The sequence below is a fragment of the Salvia splendens genome, chromosome 12 (assembly GCF_004379255.2).
Source record: "Salvia splendens isolate huo1 chromosome 12, SspV2, whole genome shotgun sequence".
NCBI lineage: Eukaryota > Viridiplantae > Streptophyta > Magnoliopsida > Lamiales > Lamiaceae > Salvia > Salvia splendens.
The window spans coordinates 2495856-2516576 of NC_056043.1; the positions used below are offsets into that span (position 1 = coordinate 2495856).

General features: G+C 37.9%; 2 protein-coding genes, 1 long non-coding RNA gene, 1 other non-coding gene and 1 pseudogene across 5 annotated transcripts; 3 read left to right on the forward strand and 2 right to left on the reverse strand.

Annotated features, from left to right (window-relative positions):
• Positions 1 to 107: 107 nt before the first annotated feature.
• LOC121757043 (DNA damage-binding protein 1) lies at positions 108 to 7753 on the reverse strand. Its single transcript, XM_042152515.1, has 19 exons — positions 7487 to 7753; positions 7306 to 7354; positions 6840 to 6899; positions 6608 to 6699; positions 6304 to 6355; positions 6135 to 6197; positions 5959 to 6008; positions 5682 to 5757; positions 5045 to 5254; positions 4854 to 4960; positions 4615 to 4723; positions 3838 to 4038; positions 3542 to 3757; positions 2728 to 2838; positions 2307 to 2582; positions 1940 to 2214; positions 1414 to 1765; positions 942 to 1226; positions 108 to 848 (listed from the first exon to the last, which is right to left on the reverse strand). Exons 1-19 carry the CDS (start codon positions 7588 to 7590, stop codon positions 267 to 269), a joined length of 3270 nt encoding a protein of 1089 aa, XP_042008449.1. The 5' UTR covers positions 7591 to 7753; the 3' UTR covers positions 108 to 266.
• A 2730-nt stretch (positions 7754 to 10483) lies between these two features.
• On the reverse strand, positions 10484 to 11749 carry LOC121757104 (photosystem I reaction center subunit psaK, chloroplastic-like). The gene is made up of 3 exons (XM_042152591.1): positions 11587 to 11749; positions 10996 to 11076; positions 10484 to 10785 (listed from the first exon to the last, which is right to left on the reverse strand). The coding sequence occupies exons 1-3, from the start codon at positions 11668 to 11670 to the stop codon at positions 10558 to 10560; spliced, it is 393 nt and encodes a 130-aa protein (XP_042008525.1). The 5' UTR covers positions 11671 to 11749; the 3' UTR covers positions 10484 to 10557.
• An 854-nt stretch (positions 11750 to 12603) lies between these two features.
• Positions 12604 to 15134, forward strand: LOC121756825 (annotated as a pseudogene).
• A 1526-nt stretch (positions 15135 to 16660) lies between these two features.
• LOC121759855 lies at positions 16661 to 16812 on the forward strand. The gene has a single exon (XR_006041789.1). It is a non-coding gene; the product is annotated as a U4 spliceosomal RNA (small nuclear RNA).
• An 896-nt stretch (positions 16813 to 17708) lies between these two features.
• LOC121759595 lies at positions 17709 to 20627 on the forward strand. 2 transcript variants are annotated; one of them, XR_006041688.1, is made up of 5 exons: positions 17709 to 18021; positions 18549 to 18632; positions 18726 to 18852; positions 19618 to 19658; positions 20062 to 20627. It is a non-coding gene; the product is annotated as an uncharacterized LOC121759595 (long non-coding RNA). The 2 variants fall into 2 exon arrangements; XR_006041687.1 differs by having other exon boundaries at positions 17712 to 18021; positions 18549 to 18635.
• The last annotated feature ends 94 nt before the right edge of the window (positions 20628 to 20721 follow it).

Here is a 20721-nt window from a genome sequence, read left to right on the forward strand (position 1 = left end):
TAATGAAAAGTGAATAGAAAAAGTTAGTGAAGTATAGGAGTTCATTAACAAAAGTAAATAGTAGTAGTAGGTAAACATCAACTATATGAGCTTGTGCAAGAAATAGGTTAAAAAACAAAAGAATGTATCAAGAGAGATACCAAAGTAGACGTCTGTTTGTGTCGCTTAAAAATATACACACATCAAATGGTTGCACTTGCACCGTTACACAAACTAAAAATAGAACACCAAACGATTTCAGATGCCGCAATTAAGCAGGATGGAGTTTAATGCAACCTAGTCAGCTCTTCCACTCTCTTCATAAGTTCATCCACAGCAACATTCATCGACTTCGAAATCTCCTCCATCCTATTCCTGTTGAGATCAAGGAACGATTCGATCAGATCTCCATCTAGAAAGCTTTTCGCCTCGACGGTTTTCTTCTCATTGTAGAAGGATCTCCACTGCTCGTGGCTGAGCCCCCCGACGCCCTTGATCACTTTCCGCATATTCGTCTGCAGTTTTTCCAAGAAGACGTACTGCTCGTGGGGGAGAGAGGCAATGACCCCGATGACTCCATTGACAGTGCCGAATATGACTGTTGGGATCTGGCCAACGTCGGAATCTGGGAGCCGCATGACTAGTGAACCATGCCGGAATCGATTGACGAATTCGCCAAGGTGGTATTCGCCAACGACCTCGAGGCGCCCACGCTCCTCGTCAGTTGCTCCTTCACTGTTTTTACGGACGGTGAAGAGGTTGAAATTATTCTCAGCTCCAAGGTAAATATCGTCGTCCAGAATCTCGACAGCTGACATCCAATTTGCGTTGTAGTCACGAGCTCGCTCCTCAATAGCACCCTCCTCATGCTGCGTATAACAGCACCATCGAAAGTTAGACAAAACTGTAAACTGAATACATGGTGGAAACATTGCCTGTATCTAGAGTTTAAAAATAGTCACCTTGTAAATCAGCAAAGATATTGATTTCATCAGATCACCAACTACGATGAAATCCCCCCTAGTTTGAACATAAAGGGCAAGTATGTGGCCGTGATGTCCACATTCGGATTGCAACTCGTGAGAGCCATAATCTCGTGGCATCCACTTGTACAACTGAATCTTTTGATTAATGGCAGCAAGCAGTTTCCCATTGAAGGCGTTAAGAGAATAGACAGCACCTTTGGTTTCCTTCTCAGCAATTAGTTGGAGTTTTCCATCTTCTACAATAAAAATTAAAACCCGACCCTGACGAAACAAGAGAAAAGTTAGCAACGATAACACCAAAGATGTAGCATATCCAAAGTGACTTTCATGAATTCCAGGTAAAAGATTTGGGAGAGATAGAAAAGGATGAAATGGCGGAAACACATGCACCAAAAACATGCAAGACACATTGTTGAGGGCAGACAGCTGAAAAAGATTAAAAACTAACCTTAGTAGGTTCATTTTCTTCTGGCATTACGTATGCAGTCCCCACACAGTAGTACACATTACTGTCATCAGAGAACGAGCAGCTAAGGACAGAACAACCACACTCGAATTGATCCAGAGGATAAGTAGATATGAAATCGAATGTCTGGTCATCTAACAAGCGGACAAAGTGCATTTCAGAGTCATCTGCTGCTGATTGGTTATATTTCAAACTACAAATGGCAAAAGTCCGTGTTTGTTCCTGATGACATATACGCCGTGCATGCTCCCCAAGTGGGATCGAGCGTATGTGAAGCTTTTGAATATCATCTATGGTTCCAATTGTTAGTTCGCCTTCTTTAGCAATAGCAAGGCTGTTAAAAGAAAGACTTTCTTCTCAGAACTCTAACAAGAAGGACAAAGATAGGTCTTGCAATTACCAAGCATACCCTTTATGATGCTGATATTATATAAGATAGATAGGAGTAAAACTAAACCAAGTTTTGTTGAATCATTTCAATTAACACATGAATGGAACAACATTGTACCTGTCGGGGAAAGCAGCTGTATTGAAGGGGCACATATAACTGACTTCTTTCAGATTTACATTGCTGTAAAGCAATTTCTTGTTACTGCTATAGATGACAGTCGGTCTATCAGAAGCCGCAAATACATGTGTGGCATTCTTTGATGAGAAAGTACGTAGTGTAATTGGTTGGGTCCCTAAAGAAACTTTCTTCCTGTCTGATAGTGCACCGTTGCTGGTAGTCAACACAAAATTCAAGAGATGTCCATCCCCAAGAGCACATAACAGATAAGATATCTGAAATTGGTAGACAGCAAATACTGTTCATCAGTCCCACATAATTGAAGTAATGTTACTTCCAAAATTAACGGAATAAAGATGCAACTAACCCCTTCAAAAGCACAAAGAAGTACAGATCGAGGAATGATCTCCCCTCCCAAATGCTCCTTTGTTATAAGATTCAAGTCTGGAAGTGAAAATATCCTAACACTAATATCTGTCCACATTCCCACCGCAGCTAGTTGACTGCAGTTTTTGTTATCACCAATTGGATTAATGTCCAGGCATGAGATGTCATACTCCAACTGGGTATGTTTCACTTCTCTCAGAACACCGTCACCAATTTCTAGATAAATTAAATGTCCTCCGCCGGTAGCCAATAGAACCTGTCAAAGCAAAAAAAAAAAACTCAATACTCACCCAAAATAGGTATATTTGATGTTTTGATAACTTCATTGGATGAGAAGGTTATTTTCTAAGTTTGTCAGACAAATCAAATTTAGTCATATGTGAATGTGATAGAAGATATACTTGAGTGACATTGGCAGTGGCAACATTGATTGAATAACCTTCCGGAGCAAACCATTCATTGTGAAGCTCTCTGCTGGTAGCACTGACTAGTCTAACTGTACTTGAAGTAACCTGTATGATAAATATTCAAGTGAAAACTAAATAAGTAGATTGAACACAATATAAGAAAGTGCAAAGTTCAACCACTGTCTTCTTTCAATAAAAAACTCAGCCATTTCCTGCTAAACATTTCCACACATAAACGTACATTTTAGTATGTATGAGTTTTATTAGTATTTCCATATGCAAATACAATGGATCGGAACTTATATATAATGCTTAATTGAGGAGATTACAGGTAAGAGTATTTCACTCATTCCTTGTACAAATTCTGTATGTTACTCATATCTATGCTACATAATTCTCGATAATGATCAAAGTTGAACTGCTTTAAACCTCTAGGTTCTAATTCTTTAGAGAAACTTGTGGGTTTTAGATAAAAGTTTAAGTCAGAAACTTTTAACAAAAAGACATCCGCATCAAAAAACCAATGCCCGTCGATTACTTCATTGCACTCGAGTTCGCCCTTATGATCATGTGGCATCAAAAGATCAAACTGGGATAATTCTTCTCAAATCTAAAAACCAATTCACTTAAAAGCAAGAAGAATACTAAAGAGCCGTAAAAAGAAACAAATAAATACAAATAAACAAGTTTCCCATAGTTTGATATGATCATGATATTAAGGATTTAGATACAGCATGGTCACCGAGATCTCTGTTAGTGCAATGTTAGAAGGCCTATGGAAGGATTGAGAATGTTGCATCATCCATACCTGCACAAGTTGATCGTATGCAGCATCATGACAAAACAAAGTCTGTACATTGGAACAAAAACCTTCAATCTCAGTTTCCTCCAATTCATCTTCAATATTCATTGCCAAAATACGTGTCTCGTTGATAAAGCTGACGACTAAGAAAGTATCATATGGATCATCAGTAGCTGATCGCAGCGACCACATGCCCTTGATGCCTTGAAGCTCTACAGATGCCTATGCATGATATTGAATATAAAATACATGAGAAAATAACCGAAAATATGGTTTTTGCAAGTCAACTTTACCACACTTACCTGTTCATTTATTCCAATACCATTTCGCACAATGCGCAAAGAACCATCCTTGTAGGCACCTGAGCAAGTTACAACTTGACCTTGCCCTTGCCTCTCCAAGTCAACCACACAGAAATCAACAATTGGCCCCAAATTCACATATCTTTCAAGAACTTCCACATAAGAACCTTTTGCGTCCGGTTGAAGATTAAGCTTTATAAGCTGAATTACGATATAGATATCGATATATTAAAACTACATCATAATAGGAAAATAAAATAAAGGCACCAGGCTCACAGCGACAGCAGTAGGTATAGTTATTTAGTCGTAGACTATGCAAGTCAAGTCTAGAACTCGGTAATATTTACTAAGAGAAAGTAAGGTACCATTCTATAAAGATGTTAAAACAATAATCAAATGTGATTTCTTAAGGTAATCCAACATCAACATTCAACAGAATCATAAAACTGGCTATCTTGATTCTAGAGATAAGCAAAACCAACATCAACATAAATACAAAAGGGCTATTTATTAAATAATACCAGGGGTACACTTCATCTAGAAAAGGACTTAGGGAGCAGACATATATTTGCATTGGCCAAAAGTAGAGTGGTTTACAAAGACACGTTAATGACAAAAAAAAATCAAGCCACCAAGTACTGAAAATGAAACACGGTAAAATAAGATCCATAATCTTGGTAACTAATAATCAGTCTAACATTATTATATGATAAAACAGGGAATATAGTCAGTTCCAATAAATTAGATACCATTATAAAAAGAGAAAGATCTTTAAACCTGTGAATCTCCATAACTTGAGCCAACAAAAACAACAGCATTATCAAGATATGATATGGATGATGCAATAGAAGTTTCCCCCAAGAGCTCAATTTTGAGTCCAGATACTCTAGTACGTCATGAAAAACAAACAAACAAATAAAATATCAGAGGCCTGTCGAAGGGTTGAAATAAACACAAGACCTGAAGACAAGGATGAGATGCTAATCTGATAATAAAATGGAGTAGAAGAAACTTACTTCTCCTTCTCATGAGTTATAACAAGTAGATGCAAAAGCCCATTGTGATCTCCTAATAAGTAGCGTGAACCATCTGCATCAACCCTTCCATAGGCTCTTGTAATAGACTTCAAGGATAAACAAACAGCAGTCAGGACGTGACATAAATGGTGTTGCAAAGACCTAGCATTTAATAAAGGAGTACAACTTACAGGTCTAATTGGGATTGCTTTGAAACTTGAGGCACTGGAATATACTATTGTTTCTTCACCAATAATGAGGACACCACAAAGAGGAGGTGGCACTGGGATTAACAAATCTGCCCCATTGTCAAGATTGTTTTGTGACCACGGACCTTCAACAAAATCTTTATCCTTCAAATTAACCTCGTATGTTTTCATATGACGCGCATCCTTGTTATCCTGCTCGCCGAAGAACAGTGGTAAAGGACAAGAACCAGTGTGTTAGGTTAAAAAGTAAAAACCCAATTTTGTCCTTAAGTACCAACAAATACAAAAGATAGCCAAATAGAAAATATCATCCACATAGTCTACAAAGGCTCTTTGACAATGACTCAATATACTTTAATAGGATAAGTATATGGATTAAGCAAGAGAGTGGGAAATTGAAAGCATAGATAAGTTGGAAACATCTTAGTACTATCCATGAAGCACATCCAAAAAAATCAAATGCTGACGGATATAGATAAAATAATCTTGAGACAAATCAAAGTCAATCGTTGATTAAATGTATCAAATACACCACATATTCTGGTAATTTCCATGATTTAAGCATACCATATTCCTCGTTATGAGAAAAACCCATAACATGACAAAAGTAAAAATATACCTGGTAAAGTACAACAATGGTCGGCTTAGGGCAACCATACAAAAACTTGATATCTAAAACCTGAAGCTCCTCCAGCCTGAAGAAGCAACACATAAATTACATGTACGTCGGAAATGGTAATCAGAAGTCACCAAAATAGTAATTAAACTATCCCAATAGAAAGATGAGAATAGTTAACAGGCTATCTTAAACAATTAAAGCATGTATGAAACACAAAAGGCTCCACTTTCTGTTCCAGATAGTTAGATTACTAGAGTGATTATGGAAAAAAGTACACCTGATATTAAATGCCTCTTTGAGTTGGCCTTTGTTATCAAATGGAATGACCTAAACACAAAATAAAACAAAAGTATCAAATTCACTGGAATACTTTTAAAAGTTTCGGTTTTAATTTTTAAAAACTCCAAAATTACAAAAAGAAAAGTAAGATTGATACAGCAGGATGACCAATACCTTGAACAACCCATCATATAGATGTAGACCAATCAACCTGCAGTCTGGATCAACTATTCCAATCTACAAAGAAAGCAATAAAGAAGTCAAGGGCTGGCTATATATTCTAAAACAAACAAATTTGAGATCAAGAGCACAGCACAATTTTCCCCAGGGTACAAGAAAGTACCTGTCCATTATCAGTGGGACGGCCAATCCGATCAGAAACATCACCCATGGCTCTGTTTAAAAATGGAAGCCAATCCAATATAAAAAGTAAGTTTGGATGAAAGCTAGCAATGCCAACAAATATACTGAGTGAAATGTGATCTTGTAAAACAATAACTAGTTTGAAGTCCCCATTCAAATTCCACATGCATAACTTATTTCATGCAAACTCATTAAGGCAGGAGACTTGACGCACCCAATTGATAAGTGTACAATAAGCACATAAAATGACAAAATATAGGTTTATTAAACTAACAAGGCCACACCTTGTGATAAACTCGCCAGTCTCGGCGTCCCATTGCAAAACGCAGAATTTGTATCTTTCTGTAGCTATGAAAAGGAGGTCTTGTGTTTCTCCCTATTGATTTTAGAAAGTTTATAAGACAGCACTTCTCTTAATTCAACGATAAAGTATATGAAAGGATGTAATAAAACTGCATGAGTTCGTATCAGGTGGAGCAATAACCACTGAATGTTTTGCATATGCAGGGTACTCACATGTGGGCGAAAAAGCTCAAGTGTGGCGATTCTCCCATATATCGGCACATCCAGCATAGGCTGCACAACAAGAGAAAAACACTTCCTAAAAACGTATACGGTATGCTTCACCAAACTCCAAATGGTATCATTTCAATAGGATGGAACGGCCTAACTGCCCCTTCTAGTGCTTCCTTAACTATCATCCCAAAGTAAATAGGAGTATAAAACTAGCAAAAATATAAATAAGTTCAAAGCTTGCTTACTACTTCCTTCATCAACAACCTACTATTTCTCACTGTGTCTAACTGACTCCCCATTCCCTTCTCTTAGAAAGGGCTTTTCACTAAATTTCAAAAAGGAAAACTTAACATGTCACCTTAATTTATGGTCCCGTGCAAGGAAAACTTCTTGTCAAATAAAATGTGAAGAAAAACACCAATCATTGCAACAGAAAAGGCATAATGCAACTTGAACATCATTATACCTGCAAGCCTTGAGGCGAGAGCAAATGAATCTCAATCCGGGTGCATTTCCTGAAAATAGATTTCAATTACCAAATTTTCAAATTTCGGCAAGCAGACTTAAAGCCACAATTTTTTCGCACTAAACTCCTCGTGCATGAGAGGGTTAGGGCGCGAGAGGGATGGAGCGAGCGGAAAACTTACGCAATTATGAGATTGAGCTCCTGCGGGCTAGTGAAATTGCCGACGCACGAATGCGTGACGTTGGTGGGCTTGTGCGCCGTCACTACGTAATTCCATACGCTCATCTTCGCCTACTGTGTGTATGCGCCCGTATAGCTTCCTATTTCTCCTGGATAAGTAGAAACCGTCGAAACTCAGATTCCTGTGATGTAGAGAGGGAGGGGGAAGGTTGAGAAGCCGGAAACAGCTCGAATTGCGGAAAGAGGGAGAGAGAAACAGCGCTTAATTGCAGTGTAGATTTATTTATGCAGTGAGCGGTGAGTGAAAACGGCGTCGTAACAGTCGGGTTGATAGAGACAACGATGAGAAATGGGCCGCTGTGGTCGGCCCATAACTATTGGGCTGGTACAGCTATTACGAGATAATGCGCATAGAGTAGGTGAGCGTGTATCTAAGCCCATCCGCAACGCTTTCACTTATCCGTCCTTTAAATTACTATTCATGAGTCTCACTGTACTTTTTACTCCATCTCTTAACTAAGGGACGGAATCTGCAACCCTCCGTCTCTTAATCGTCCCTTAAATTACTATTCATTCAATTTCATTTTTTATTTTTATTTCCAACCAAATTAAATTAATAAAAACACACTTCATTAAATAAAATAAACTTACAACATAAAATTCGTAAAAAAACATAATTTAAGAATTTCCTAAAAAATTAAAAATACATAATTTAATAATCTTCTCCGCCAAATTTTGCTCAAATGTGCTCCATTAGATCATCTTGGAGTTGGGCGTGAGCGGAAGAGTCACGTGTCCTTGCCCGAATAGACAACTGTTCTTGTATACACGGATACACTCCACTGCATGGCGGACTACTTGCGGTAGAGCTTCCAGGGGCTTCAGGGTCGAACCAATTTCCCGCATCGGGTCCTTCATCTTGGACAATCATGTTGTGCAAGATTATGCACGTATACATGATGTCGACCATGCTCTCCATGAACCACGTACGAGCCGGGGCTTTGATAATGTTGAAGCGAGCTTGGAGAACCACGAACGCCCGCTCCACATCCTTCCCAGCAGTCTCCTGCTTCTGCGCAAAAAGCGTCTGCTTTGCGTTCACAAGCCTGGTGCACGTCTTTACGAAGGTTGGCCACTTCGGGTAGATGTCGTCGGCAAGATAGTACCTCATTTTATAGCGCCGGTTTTTAGCGGTGAAGTTGATGGCCGGCGCTTTACCATCCAAAACTTCGACGAAGAGGTCGGATTGGTGGAGCACGTTTATGTCATTGTTCGAGCCGGGGACCTCGAAGTACGCATGTCAGATCCATAGCCGGTAGTCGGCAACGGCCTCGAGTATAACGGTGGGGTGGGTGCCTTTGTGGCCGCTCATGTACGACCCCCTCCACGCCACCGGGCAATTCTTCCATTGCCAGTGCATGCAATCGACACTGCCAAGCGTCCCGGGGAATCCGTGCACTTCTTCATGAAGGTGGAGCAGAAACTGGCAATCTGTCGTGCTTGGCTTCCGGAGAAATTCGTCGGTGAAGGCTGCCCGGACGCCTTTACATAATTGGATCAAGCACATTCTCCCATTGCTTTTTCCGATATGGAGGTATTCGTCGAACACATCCGCCGTTTGTCCAATCGCAAGCTGACGGATTGCTGCAGTACATTTCTGTAGCGTCGTGTGGCTGGGACGGCCGACGGCGTCAAACCTTTCTTGGAAGAACTCTTCCCGGGCCGCCAATGTATTTGCGATGTGGAGAAATAGCGGTCGCCGCATGCGGAAACGGCGATGGAAGTAGGTTTCTCCCCATACCGGGTTATCGCAGAAGTAGTCACGTACTAACCTTGCGTCGGCTTCCTCCCAGTTACGATGGATGTAAGTCCGGGAGCGTCTTTGGGGCGGCGCGGCTTCCTCCGCCTCCCGGCGTCGATCTTCTTCAAGTGATTCTTCTATTATTCGACGCATTTGCTCATATGGATCCATTAGATCGATTAAATTTGGGGGAATAATAAAAGAGATGATTTGAGATGAAAATTGGAGAGGAAAAAGAGAGGATTTGAGAGGTTTAGATTTGTGTTTGCGTGTGAAATGAGGATGAAATAGGAGTATTTATAGAGTAAAAAACTAAAAATAAAAGAAAGAAAACGGTCGAAAAATATAATATTTCCGTTTTCGAATTTTTATTATTTTTTATTTAATTCGATTTTTTTTTTAAAATGAATTATTGCGTCAGCGTGACGAAACTCACTCGCGGGCCGGTGAGTGGGCGTCACGCAAGGCCTAGGAGCGCCCCACGTCGCGGGAGCGCGTGGCGAGACGTCTCGCGCTGCGTCTCAGCGTGACGGGCGTCCCGGCTGGATGGTGATGGGATGGGACGCTGCAACACGTCCCGCCACCGTTTCGTCACGGAGGAACGAAATTCGGGCCATCCGTGTAACGCGTTGCGGGTGGCCTAATCGTTTGCCTTTACCAATCATTTACCTTCATTGGACTATGAATCAACTACAACAATATAAAAATTTAAAATTATCAAGGGCTTGGATTTATTAGCTTATTATTTTTATATATCTAAATGAATCCTAAAAAGTGTGAATGTTTTATAATTGAACCATTTAAGGTTTTATTTTGGTTTCCTAATGTATTCCTCTTTCCGACTACTAGAGGACTAATCTCTCGTCCCAACGATCAAATACAAATTTTATAAATCATCAAGAGCTTGTATTTATTAGTTCATTGTTTTATCTATCTAAATGAACCCTAAAAAGTGCATGTTTCATAATAGAACCATTTCGTTTTCGGGACTTTTTGTTTCATAATAGAACCATTTCGTTTTCGGGACTTTTTTGCCAAATGGTTTTTTCCATTCACATGTACGTTGACCTCATGCTTAAGGGATGAGGTGTTGAACCACCGCGCCAACTATGTTGGTTATTTTAAAGATAATTTTGTACTATCACGTTGCTATCACACATTGCGAATTTGCGATGAGTATATGTGCATGTACAAAAATAACACAAAGATATAAATATTTGAATCACCGGTGAGGATTGAAAAGTTTCTAAAACATTTCAGAAATAAATGATTTACAAAGCACCAATGTTCTTTAGACCAAGTACAACTCCAACCCCAATTATGTGACCCACGGTCCCGCATGCCAATGTATCCGCTAGGGTGAAGCCAGCCGGGTCACCGGTTTGGAGTCCCGAGTCTCTTGCCTCCAATTTCAGTCCGGCTGTTGCCTTTCTGTTCGCTGATGGAGCCAATCCGAATCGGCCCGCGAACAACATCAAACTAGTAGCAGTAACCATGATCTGCATACCGAAATCATTAATTCATACTCTTTTTTTTACATTACTTTTCTACCATTCATTCGCAACTCATGTATTCTATAGTATATATTCCGTTAATCATGGCTCAAGATTTTTGGACACATACTATGTTACACGAGACGGTCTGAATAGAAAAACAAACTATGAATAATGGGACAAAAAGAGTAGTGTTATTTTTGTCTCAAGCTTTACCAGATTTGTGGGCGAGCCGATGAAGTCGCAACGAGCACCCAAAGCTCCCTGTCCTCTGCGCCTCATGGGTTGGACAGCCACCTGAGATGAACATTTCAATATGTTAGCATTTAGTCACGTTATTATTTCAATTTTGTGACAACATTTGGTTACATTATAATTAATTCAATTTCATGTAACACTATTTTTCGAATTAAAACACTATCAAGGTGTAGAATCAAACACTCATCAGAACTGACTTGTAATTTAATTGATATAGTACATATATTGTTGGATTTAAATGGATAGTACATTAATAGGAGTTAAAATACTACAATAATCACAAATTATATTATATATCTATATAATGAGACAATAAACTACATATCTAATAATTTTCCCATTAATCTCTTGCCATTTATTAATATACCTTAACTAATTACACTACTCTTGTGCATTAAAAGACTGGAAAACACTCACATAAATGCAAGGAAAGGTTTTTCAGTTACCAAACTACTCCACTATGTTTTTTATTATTCCTATATAATCAGTATATTGTCTGAATTGATACAATGAAATACTAAGTTGAGTAAAAAAAATATGAAAACTAACCAAGCTCTTGACAGGAGAGAGAGTTGCTGTTTGGGGCTTGAGCCCATTGAACTGTGGAAGGGAAGTCATCACAACAGATGCCATTTTTGCTTATCAAACTTTATTCTCTCTCTCCTTTCTTGAGTGAATATTAAGTTATGAACTTGGTAGAATGATTATAAGTTTGGAGAGAGAGAAATAAATCTGGTTTCAGCCACATGAAGAGCTTGTGGACTCAAGGAGCTGATTTGGATGCACTTGGATACTTGATGCTGACATGGAACTCCATCATTGGTTTATTCTATATGGATAAGATTGTTAAGGGTGGAAAATATTTCAATTGGTGCATATATGATCATCTACATAATCTCACTTATATACGTTTAAAAAGAAAAGGCCACCCTTATATTTCCAATGGGACACATTGCTATATTTCAATGTCAAAATCGATCATTTAAATAAAATTGCATGAGTAGTGCAAAAATTAATCTCTATTATTTTGCCAATTCTCATATGTTATTATTTTTTTCCATCTAATTCATTAAATAATATTTTCTTAGATCTCATGCAAAAAAGAAATATTTCGACTAACTTGGGACATATGATGTATATTTCAAACCCGAAAATCCAATTTTCTAAAAAAATAAATCCTCACGAAACGAAAATCTAATCACAATTCCAATATCCGAATAGAAATCCAAACTGATCCCAACATAAAAAAAATCCTAACAAAATTAATATTTCCATTTGATTTGATATGGACATATGGTAATTCTGATTATGAATATTTTGTTCACCCCTGATCTCAATATCTTTATTACTCCTATCATTTGAGTTCATTTAGCATGGTTCTCCACCCTATTGGAAAAGTAGACTTGAGAAATTATAAAATTTCAACCTATTCAATCATTCTTGGGCCTTTCAACAATGGGCCTTTCATCAGCTGCTTTCGGGCTGTACATTCAAAAGGCCGCCCAATATCAGCCCACTGACATACATATTAAATTTTTTAAAAAGATACGACAAAAAAGTAGAGCAAAAAATAAATACGTAGAAAGAAAAAAGAGCCGCCGAAAACCGAAAATCAGCAGGTATACCCTCCGCCGCCGCGCCCTCCCCCGCCGTCGGCATCAGATTCTACTTTCTCCAACTCGGTTACACTCGAAACTCATCACTTGAATCCGCAGAACAAAGCTCTAATTTTGCTGAGGTTCGCTTTTCTTTCACTACGAACTAACTAATCACTTTATTGCTTGTTTCTCTCTACTACTAATTTAATGCTATTTATCAAAAGGGTTGCTTTTATCTCGATGATTTTGGTTAATTATTCGATAAAGTTAGTTTCTTTGCTAGTCACTTAAACCTATATGCAATTTACTGAATTTTACAGATTGTTATCTTCTTTGTTTTTGAAGGAAAAGATGAACACTTTGTGCAAACCAAACACAGGGCTCTCCCGCTGTATCTGGAATTCCACTAGTCCTATTGGTAAAGGTGATTTAACAAGAGGTTTCCTGCCCTTCTTTTCCAAGAATGAAATTAGAATTAGAAGAGGAGCTAGGAAAGACAGAGCTGTGGTTTCTATCTTTTCCAAGAATGAACTTAGAATTAGAAGAGGAGCTAGGAAAGACAGAGCTGTGGTTTCTATGTCGAGTACCGAGGCCGCAGAAAAGAGTGATGGACTCACGTACAAGGATGCCGGTGTTGACATTGATGCTGGTTCCGAGCTTGTTAAGAGAATAGCCAAGATGGCTCCAGGGATCGGAGGTTTTGGAGGGCTCTTTCCATTAGGTATTGCTCTATTGTTATATTCAATAGACGATGCTGAGATTTTGTTGGCTCATACTGAGCTCGTATTAGAATATGATTACCATGAATTCGTGTATATTTATCTTTGGTTCATGTATTAGGGGATTCCTATTTGGTTGCTGGCACGGATGGAGTTGGAACAAAGCTTAAGCTTGCTTTCGAGACTGGAATTCATGATACTATTGGCATTGATTTGGTACACAAACAAAAAATAGTCCATGGATGTTATTTGTTAGTCATGCTGGTGGTAATGTGTGTGTGTGTGTTTTTTAAATTCAGGTTGCGATGAGTGTTAATGACATTATCACATCAGGAGCTAAGCCTTTGTTTTTCCTTGATTACTTTGCCACAAGCCGTCTAGATGCAGACCTTGCAGAGAAGGTATTGGTTGTCATCAGTTGATTTTTTCATTTATTAGATGGAAATAGTTGTAATTTTGTTATATATATACGAATACAGGTCATTAAAGGCATTGTAGATGGTTGCCAACAATCTGATTGTGCTCTTCTCGGGGGAGAGGTACTTTTGGCTATTTCGATCTGTTTAGTGCTTTGAAAACATGCTGGTAAAATGTTAGGTGTTTTGGCTACCATCTGAAGTTCTTAAAAGTATATTTTTCTGTATTCCAAAAATTAGCTAATATCTATGTTGAATTGCTTCTTATTTTGTCAGCTGATAGTGTTTATTCAGCAATTTCTATATGGATGATGGAAAGCAAGTTACTATTTCTCATTTGCCCATTCAATTATAAAGTCTTGGCCTTACAATACAACCCCCTCATTCTTAAGTAAATTGTGCTTTTGGAACTGGAAACCGATATCTGAACATTGTCTTAGACTTGAATCGACTATCCTTGATATCTTTCAGACTGCAGAGAGGCCTGATTTTTATGCTGATGGTGAGTATGATCTAAGCGGCTTTGCTGTTGGGATCGTAAAGAAGGACTCTGTGGTCTTCCCTCTAGTGGAGTGCACTCAAACGGTTTCTCTCTTGTCAGAAGGTTTGCATCTGTTCCCCTGAGATTGCTTGTTTTTTGTCAGTATCATATTTCCATATTTCCTCAAAACAAAATCAGCTAATAGCCTATTCCGATTGCAGTAATCCAGGGTGTTAGAAAGAAGTGGCCTTTCTTTGACAGACAATCTTCCTGGCTCGTCTCTTAGTCTGGGCGAAGCTCTGTTATATATGTAAAGCAGGTAATGCCTTTAAAGTTCTTGCTTCTACGACATATATCACATGCCACTCGTTATCCATTTTCGTTAACCTTTTTGCAATGCGTGACGCAGGTTCTTGACATCATTAGCAGAGGTGGCGTCAAAGGGATCGCCCACATCACGGGCGGTGGTTTCACCGACAGCATACCCCGTGCTTTCCCAAAGGGCCTCGGTGCTCTCATATATGAGAACTCATGGGATGTTCCTCCTGTTTTCAAATGGATTCAAGAGGTCAGCATCAATTTGTGTTGGCCTTATTATCTTAACACAATCTCACTTTAACCTTTGATGAATTTCAAGGCTGGTAGAATAGAAGACGCGGAGATGAGCCGGACTTTTAACATGGGGGTCGGGATGGTCCTCGTGATGAAGGAGGAGGCCGCTCTCGGATTAGTTCGAGACAAACATGCAAAGAACTCGGTGTACCGGATTGGTAAGAGCATCCACAACGGAGAGCATGTGCTCGTCCGTCCGTCCGTGCCAGCGGCGCGGAGGAGCTGTCCGCCGCTGCGCTCTTGCCGCTGGCACGGCGCTGCTCGATGCATCGAGCAGCGCCGTGCCAGCGAGCAGGCGACGTGACAGCGTGTGATTGGCCAACGGCATATCCGTTGGAAAATCATTTATTTATTTATTTTTTAAAAAAGCGAAAATAATACCAAAAAAAAAAATATTTTCTCAATCCCAAAAAATGGTCGTTTTCATCATCCATTTTTCTTATCAAATCATCTCTCATTCATCTATCATTCATATTTTTCATACAACTTAATATCTACACCTTCATCTCTCACTCAAAACCTCAAATGGATTTCACCCATCTTATTGCGGAAGCCGAGCGCGAAGAACAAGAATACTATGAACAACATCGTGCCGCTTATGAAGCATATGTCGTCTCCCCCACGCCGAGGTGTGCATACGACAGAGGGTGAGAGGATCGAAACAAGGCACACAATGCGCGATACTCGAACCCACGTTGAGCTACAAGAAGACCTAATCAAACACATTTGGGCAAAATTCGGCCACGAGTAGTGTTTTTTTTTATTTTAGGAGTTGAATTATGTATTTTTTATTGATTAGGAGTTTAATTATGTAATTTTTAATTTTTAGGATTTTAATTATGTAATTTTTATTTTTTAGGATTTTAATTATGTAATTTTTATTTTTTAGGATTTTAATTATGTAATGTTTAATTTTTAATGTATTTTGTAATATTATTCTGGTTATTTTTAATGTATTTTACTTTTGTGGAAATGTTTTTATTTAAATTGAATAATGGAATGGTGGGACCCTTGTGCTCGTCCTTGCAGAAGAGCACGGATGTGGGTGTTGTGCTCTTGCCTAAAAGCAGGTAGAAAAAGTGGAGTCGGGCCCACATCCGTGTTCGTTGGCAAGAGCACGGTTGTGGATGCTCTAAGGTTGTTAGCGGGGATGGCGTGAGCTATCGATAGTCTGTTCCGACACAACCATGTTGTGCTTTGCCACAGCCTTGAGATGTATTCTAAGGCAATTTTCTCTTCTTTTTTCCCGGTTAAAATTGAAATATCGTATAGTATAGTTTACCCTCTAATTTTACCAATAAAATCATTTCTTTATTCAACTATTTTCAACTTTGTATTCTAATCAAGTAAAAATTTGCTTTGTAAAATTTACAATGAAAAGGATACAACTATTTAATCAAGTAATTTATCAATCATCGTAAATGGCCATGACATCATCTAATCTAAGCTCTGTTTAATTGAATTTAGAGACTTTGTTCGTGAGAGAATATAACATGTCCACTACAAATGATGGTATATTTTGATAACTTCAGCTAGGCAAAATAGTACAGTAGCAGTTTATTTATGATAATAATAGTATTATATTAAAAGTTGGGAAGTTATCAAATATTCAAACGGTGTATGATTTAGTAGCAAAGTCATATCTCCCAACCAAAATAAATACCAAGGAAGAAGAGATATAAAAATAGAAAAAGAGAGAAAGATGGATGTATTCCATTCCATCCCACACCGATGGTGTTAGAAAAGTTGTAGGTGTAACCTATATTATATAAACAAGGCTGGGAAGAGAAGTAAAATATCTTTGCGCTTGGGGCAATGACGCAGCTAGTGAGGTTTTAACCGAGGCGCGTTTATTGCTGGTTGAAAACTATTTCCAAACCCCCTCTTCGGCCCGGGCTTGACTTGGGCCGTCGAGAATTTCTGGAAGGGCTCCCTTTTTGGGTAAAGCCCGTTAATTCAGTTAAATTGTTTTGGGCCTATGCCTGTCCATTTTATAGTCCATGTGCCTACTTTAGTTCAAATATATTGAATTTTTTACTGAATCATTTTAATTGAGTCTCATTATCCATAATTGGTCGATTAAAATACGTCTAAACTATAATTAAATAATTTTCATATGTAGCTTGGCCCATTTTATGCGATTTTGATTCGAGTTGGGCTTTTGCTCTTTGAGCCGTCTTCATATGAAATAATTTTCATATGTAGCTTGGCCCATTCGATTTTGATTCGAGTTGGGCTAATTAAACTATGTTTAGCTTTTATTTCCAAATAATACTAATTGCTTATATATAGAGCATTATCATAACAAATTATTGTAGAAGTGAAGAAATATTATTATTATTATTATTATTATAGATTATAGATAGAATTATCATAAGGTAGCACTTTTCTATTTTATTTTTTGCGCTAAAGATAGTTTTACCAAAATAATACTCACAAATATGTATGTATAGGAGACTAGGAGTAGGATCCACTAAGAATTATATTTAAAATGAAGAAATGAGAAACAAGTATAAATTCCATGAAAAAGAGATGTGCGGGTTTGAGTTCGAATTTCACTAGATGCGAAAAATATATTGTTCACCCCTTATTTGTACTAAAATTTATGTATTTATACAAACTTAATGTAATAATATTTCACATTTCTCACTAAAATCCAGTTGTGACTTGTGATTGCCCGAATGTTTTTATTATATTTATATATCAGTCACTACAAAAAATATGCAAATTGTCAAGGGATTTGCTGACAACATAATATCCATCTGCATTTATTGATGGATTACCAAGGGATTTGCCGTTGGTAATTTTCCTGACATCATTTTCGACGAGATAGGGACGGAGTTTGTTAGTTTATTTTACCGACGAGGAATTCCGTGGGTAAAGCTATTTTTTTAAATAGCTTATTATTTTATAAAAAGCTATTTTCCGAGGGGTTGTGTGCCCTCGGAAATCTGAAATTTAATTTCACGGGTTTATTTAACTTTTTTACTTTTCTTTTCAACCCAAGCCCTCATTTTACCGCTTTTCTCTCTTTCTCCTCGATTCCGTGGAACCCGTCGCCGACTGAGAAGGATCTCGTGGGGCGTCCCCGGTGGAAGAGAACTCTGGAGGAAGATTCGTGGAGCGTCTCTGGCGGAAGATTCCTGATCTCTCACTTGGTATCTCCTATTTTTTCTAAATTTCAGATCTATTTTCGCATCACTGTCGTTATTTTTGTTTAATTTGCTACTAAGTTATGCTTATGTTGATGAATTGGTTCTGTAATTCTCTCTCGGCTCGGCTCGGCTCAATTATTGTTCAATTTGTGCTTGTTCATTTGATCGTCAAAATTTAAGGTTATTTGGAGTTTTCATGTGTGAGGATTTTGTGTTGTTTATAATCAGTGGAGGTTATTTTTCAGTTTTTTATTTACTGTTGTGACCGGTGCTATAATGGTTCTGATAATCAACTGTATTGATCTTTCATCAATTTCATTTTCATTGCCATTGTTCCTCTGATTCTTCTTTTCCGGTTATGTGTTGATTTTCGCATTTCTCTTTTCACCAATTCTTAACATTTGATTGCCTGAGTTCATCTGTTGCAATTCTAAGTGCGATCTGGATTTCATTTGAGCTCTGCATTTTCTTTTAATTTTTCCATCTGGAAGACATTTTGGGGCTGAATTTGGTCGTCTTTTCTTTGGCAGATCATTAGCATGCATGGGTTCAAAAAGATCGAAGCTCCGAAGGCATGACTACTACACTCAGTTCTACTGTCACCTTCTAAATTGGTGGTATTTTGTTTGGTTTTTACGATTTGGAATGTGATTTAACAGGGTATTCTGATGGAAATGGTTTCAACAATGGAATTGATGTATCTACAGCGGCCGAGCCTGCTAGACGGCGTATCAGGTGATCCCTTCTTAACCCTGAAGGAAGTGAGAGACGACCTCAAATCTCACAGCTAGAAGGACTGCCACTTCTCATCTCTTCTCACCTACAGCGCCGCAGGTACTGCCCATGTCTCTTGTAAGCTTATTTTCATTTTGGTTCTGCAATGAAAATAAAGTATCAAATGACCTTCAACATTGAGTGCTTAATAGAACATGTGAGTGCACTTGATTATTCTTATAGTTTTACTAAGGTGGACAAGAATCATCGTCATTCAGTTTTCTAAGATGCATAAATTGGTACATTACTAGTGTGATTGCTCATTCTAATTGGTTTGTGCATTTAGTTGAAAATGAGTATCTTTTTTCATCTACAAATTAGTAGTCAGTTCTTAACTGTATTAATTCCACTGTAACACTTTGCATATGCTGATTTTGGATACTTGATATGTTCTTTCATCATGTTCTTAGTTGTTCAACTGCATTAGCTTTGTCCTTGCTTAATTTTCTAAACTTCTGTTTTTAAATTTTGACAGCTGTGTGCGCTAAAATCCTCATGGTATAATCAGAAAGTATGAGCTAATCTCTTTTATTTTTATTTTAGATATCTTGGAACATGGCTCAATCGGTGGCCATGATTGTATGAATTTTTAGGAGCATGCCTTAGGGTGCTAGAAATTGGTACAGTCTGCTATAGATTTAATGTTCTTACAATCCATTTTTTTACTTGTTATTGAAGTTTTCAGTGCAGAATATTGTTCCGATTACTTTTCTTGACTTTCACATCTGTGATTATGCGAAGCTTCATTGAATGTTTCACTGACTTTGTTGTTTTCATTAATTAATTAGTATTGTACTAATCTTTTTTTTTGTTTTCGGTATTTAGTATTTACAGATGATCTTTTGAGGAAAAATAAGAAAATATGGGTAAGAATCTGTTCTTGCTGATTCTGAGTTTCTATTTGGTGATTATTGGACTTTGAGAGTCTTGGGCAATCACTGATTTTTTTGAGTGTTACAAGTCTTAATTTTAAATTTCAATTTTGAATCACTGTTGACTGCTTAATTACACTGATTTCTTGAACTTTTCTGCTGAAAAAGGAAAAAGATTGTGCTAATATTCTTAACGTAGGAAGAATTGATGAAATGTCATTCGAGAAGTTTTTTCCATAATTTTGGCCATTCTTGAATTTCCTTCAATTTAATGAAGTTGAAACAATTTTGTGTTGAGTGTTGTTTTTCAGGGTGTGATTGAACATAATGTATAATCTTCTTACTTGTTCTGCTTTTGAAAAAAAAAGAAACTGATAAACGGACTTGTGTTATGCAGTTCAAGCTCTTCAAAATCTGAATAGATCACTTAACAAGCCGATGCAGCTGGGCTTTGGAAAGAAGAGTGTGGACACCCTTGTGCAGAAACTCTGGACTTAATTCTTCTTACAGATTGACTATACTAACTTCTTATTGTATATAGATGATGTTCTCGGAGGCAAGCTCGATAAGAAAAAGAGGTTGATAGGGATGAGGAACTTTGCAAAACACCTCATGGGTAACAACTCGATACAAAATGTAGGAGGGATTGGTCATCACGCCTCAGCCTGCCTGGATCCTTCCTTGCGAGACCAAATACGAGATGAAGTGTGCCAAGAATTGTGGTGCCAAATGCAGCAAGAATGACTTGAGCAAAAAATGGGAGATGGGAAGGATGATAAAGCAGTTTATGACGTCCAAGCAACCCCAACAATCAAGTCACACTCTTGCTGATGATTCTTGCATAGAATTGATACGTCTCATGAACTTATTTCAAAACCCGATACTTTATGTTTCTTTTTGCTTTGTGCGTTGGTTGTGTAATACTTTTGAGGTTTATATATCATGATTTGATTTTATTGGTAATTATTTATTGGTTATTACTTTAATGGTGTAGCTTGAAAATGATTGTGTATAGGTACGTAGAAAAACAGTAAAATTGTGCTAATAAGATTCAGGT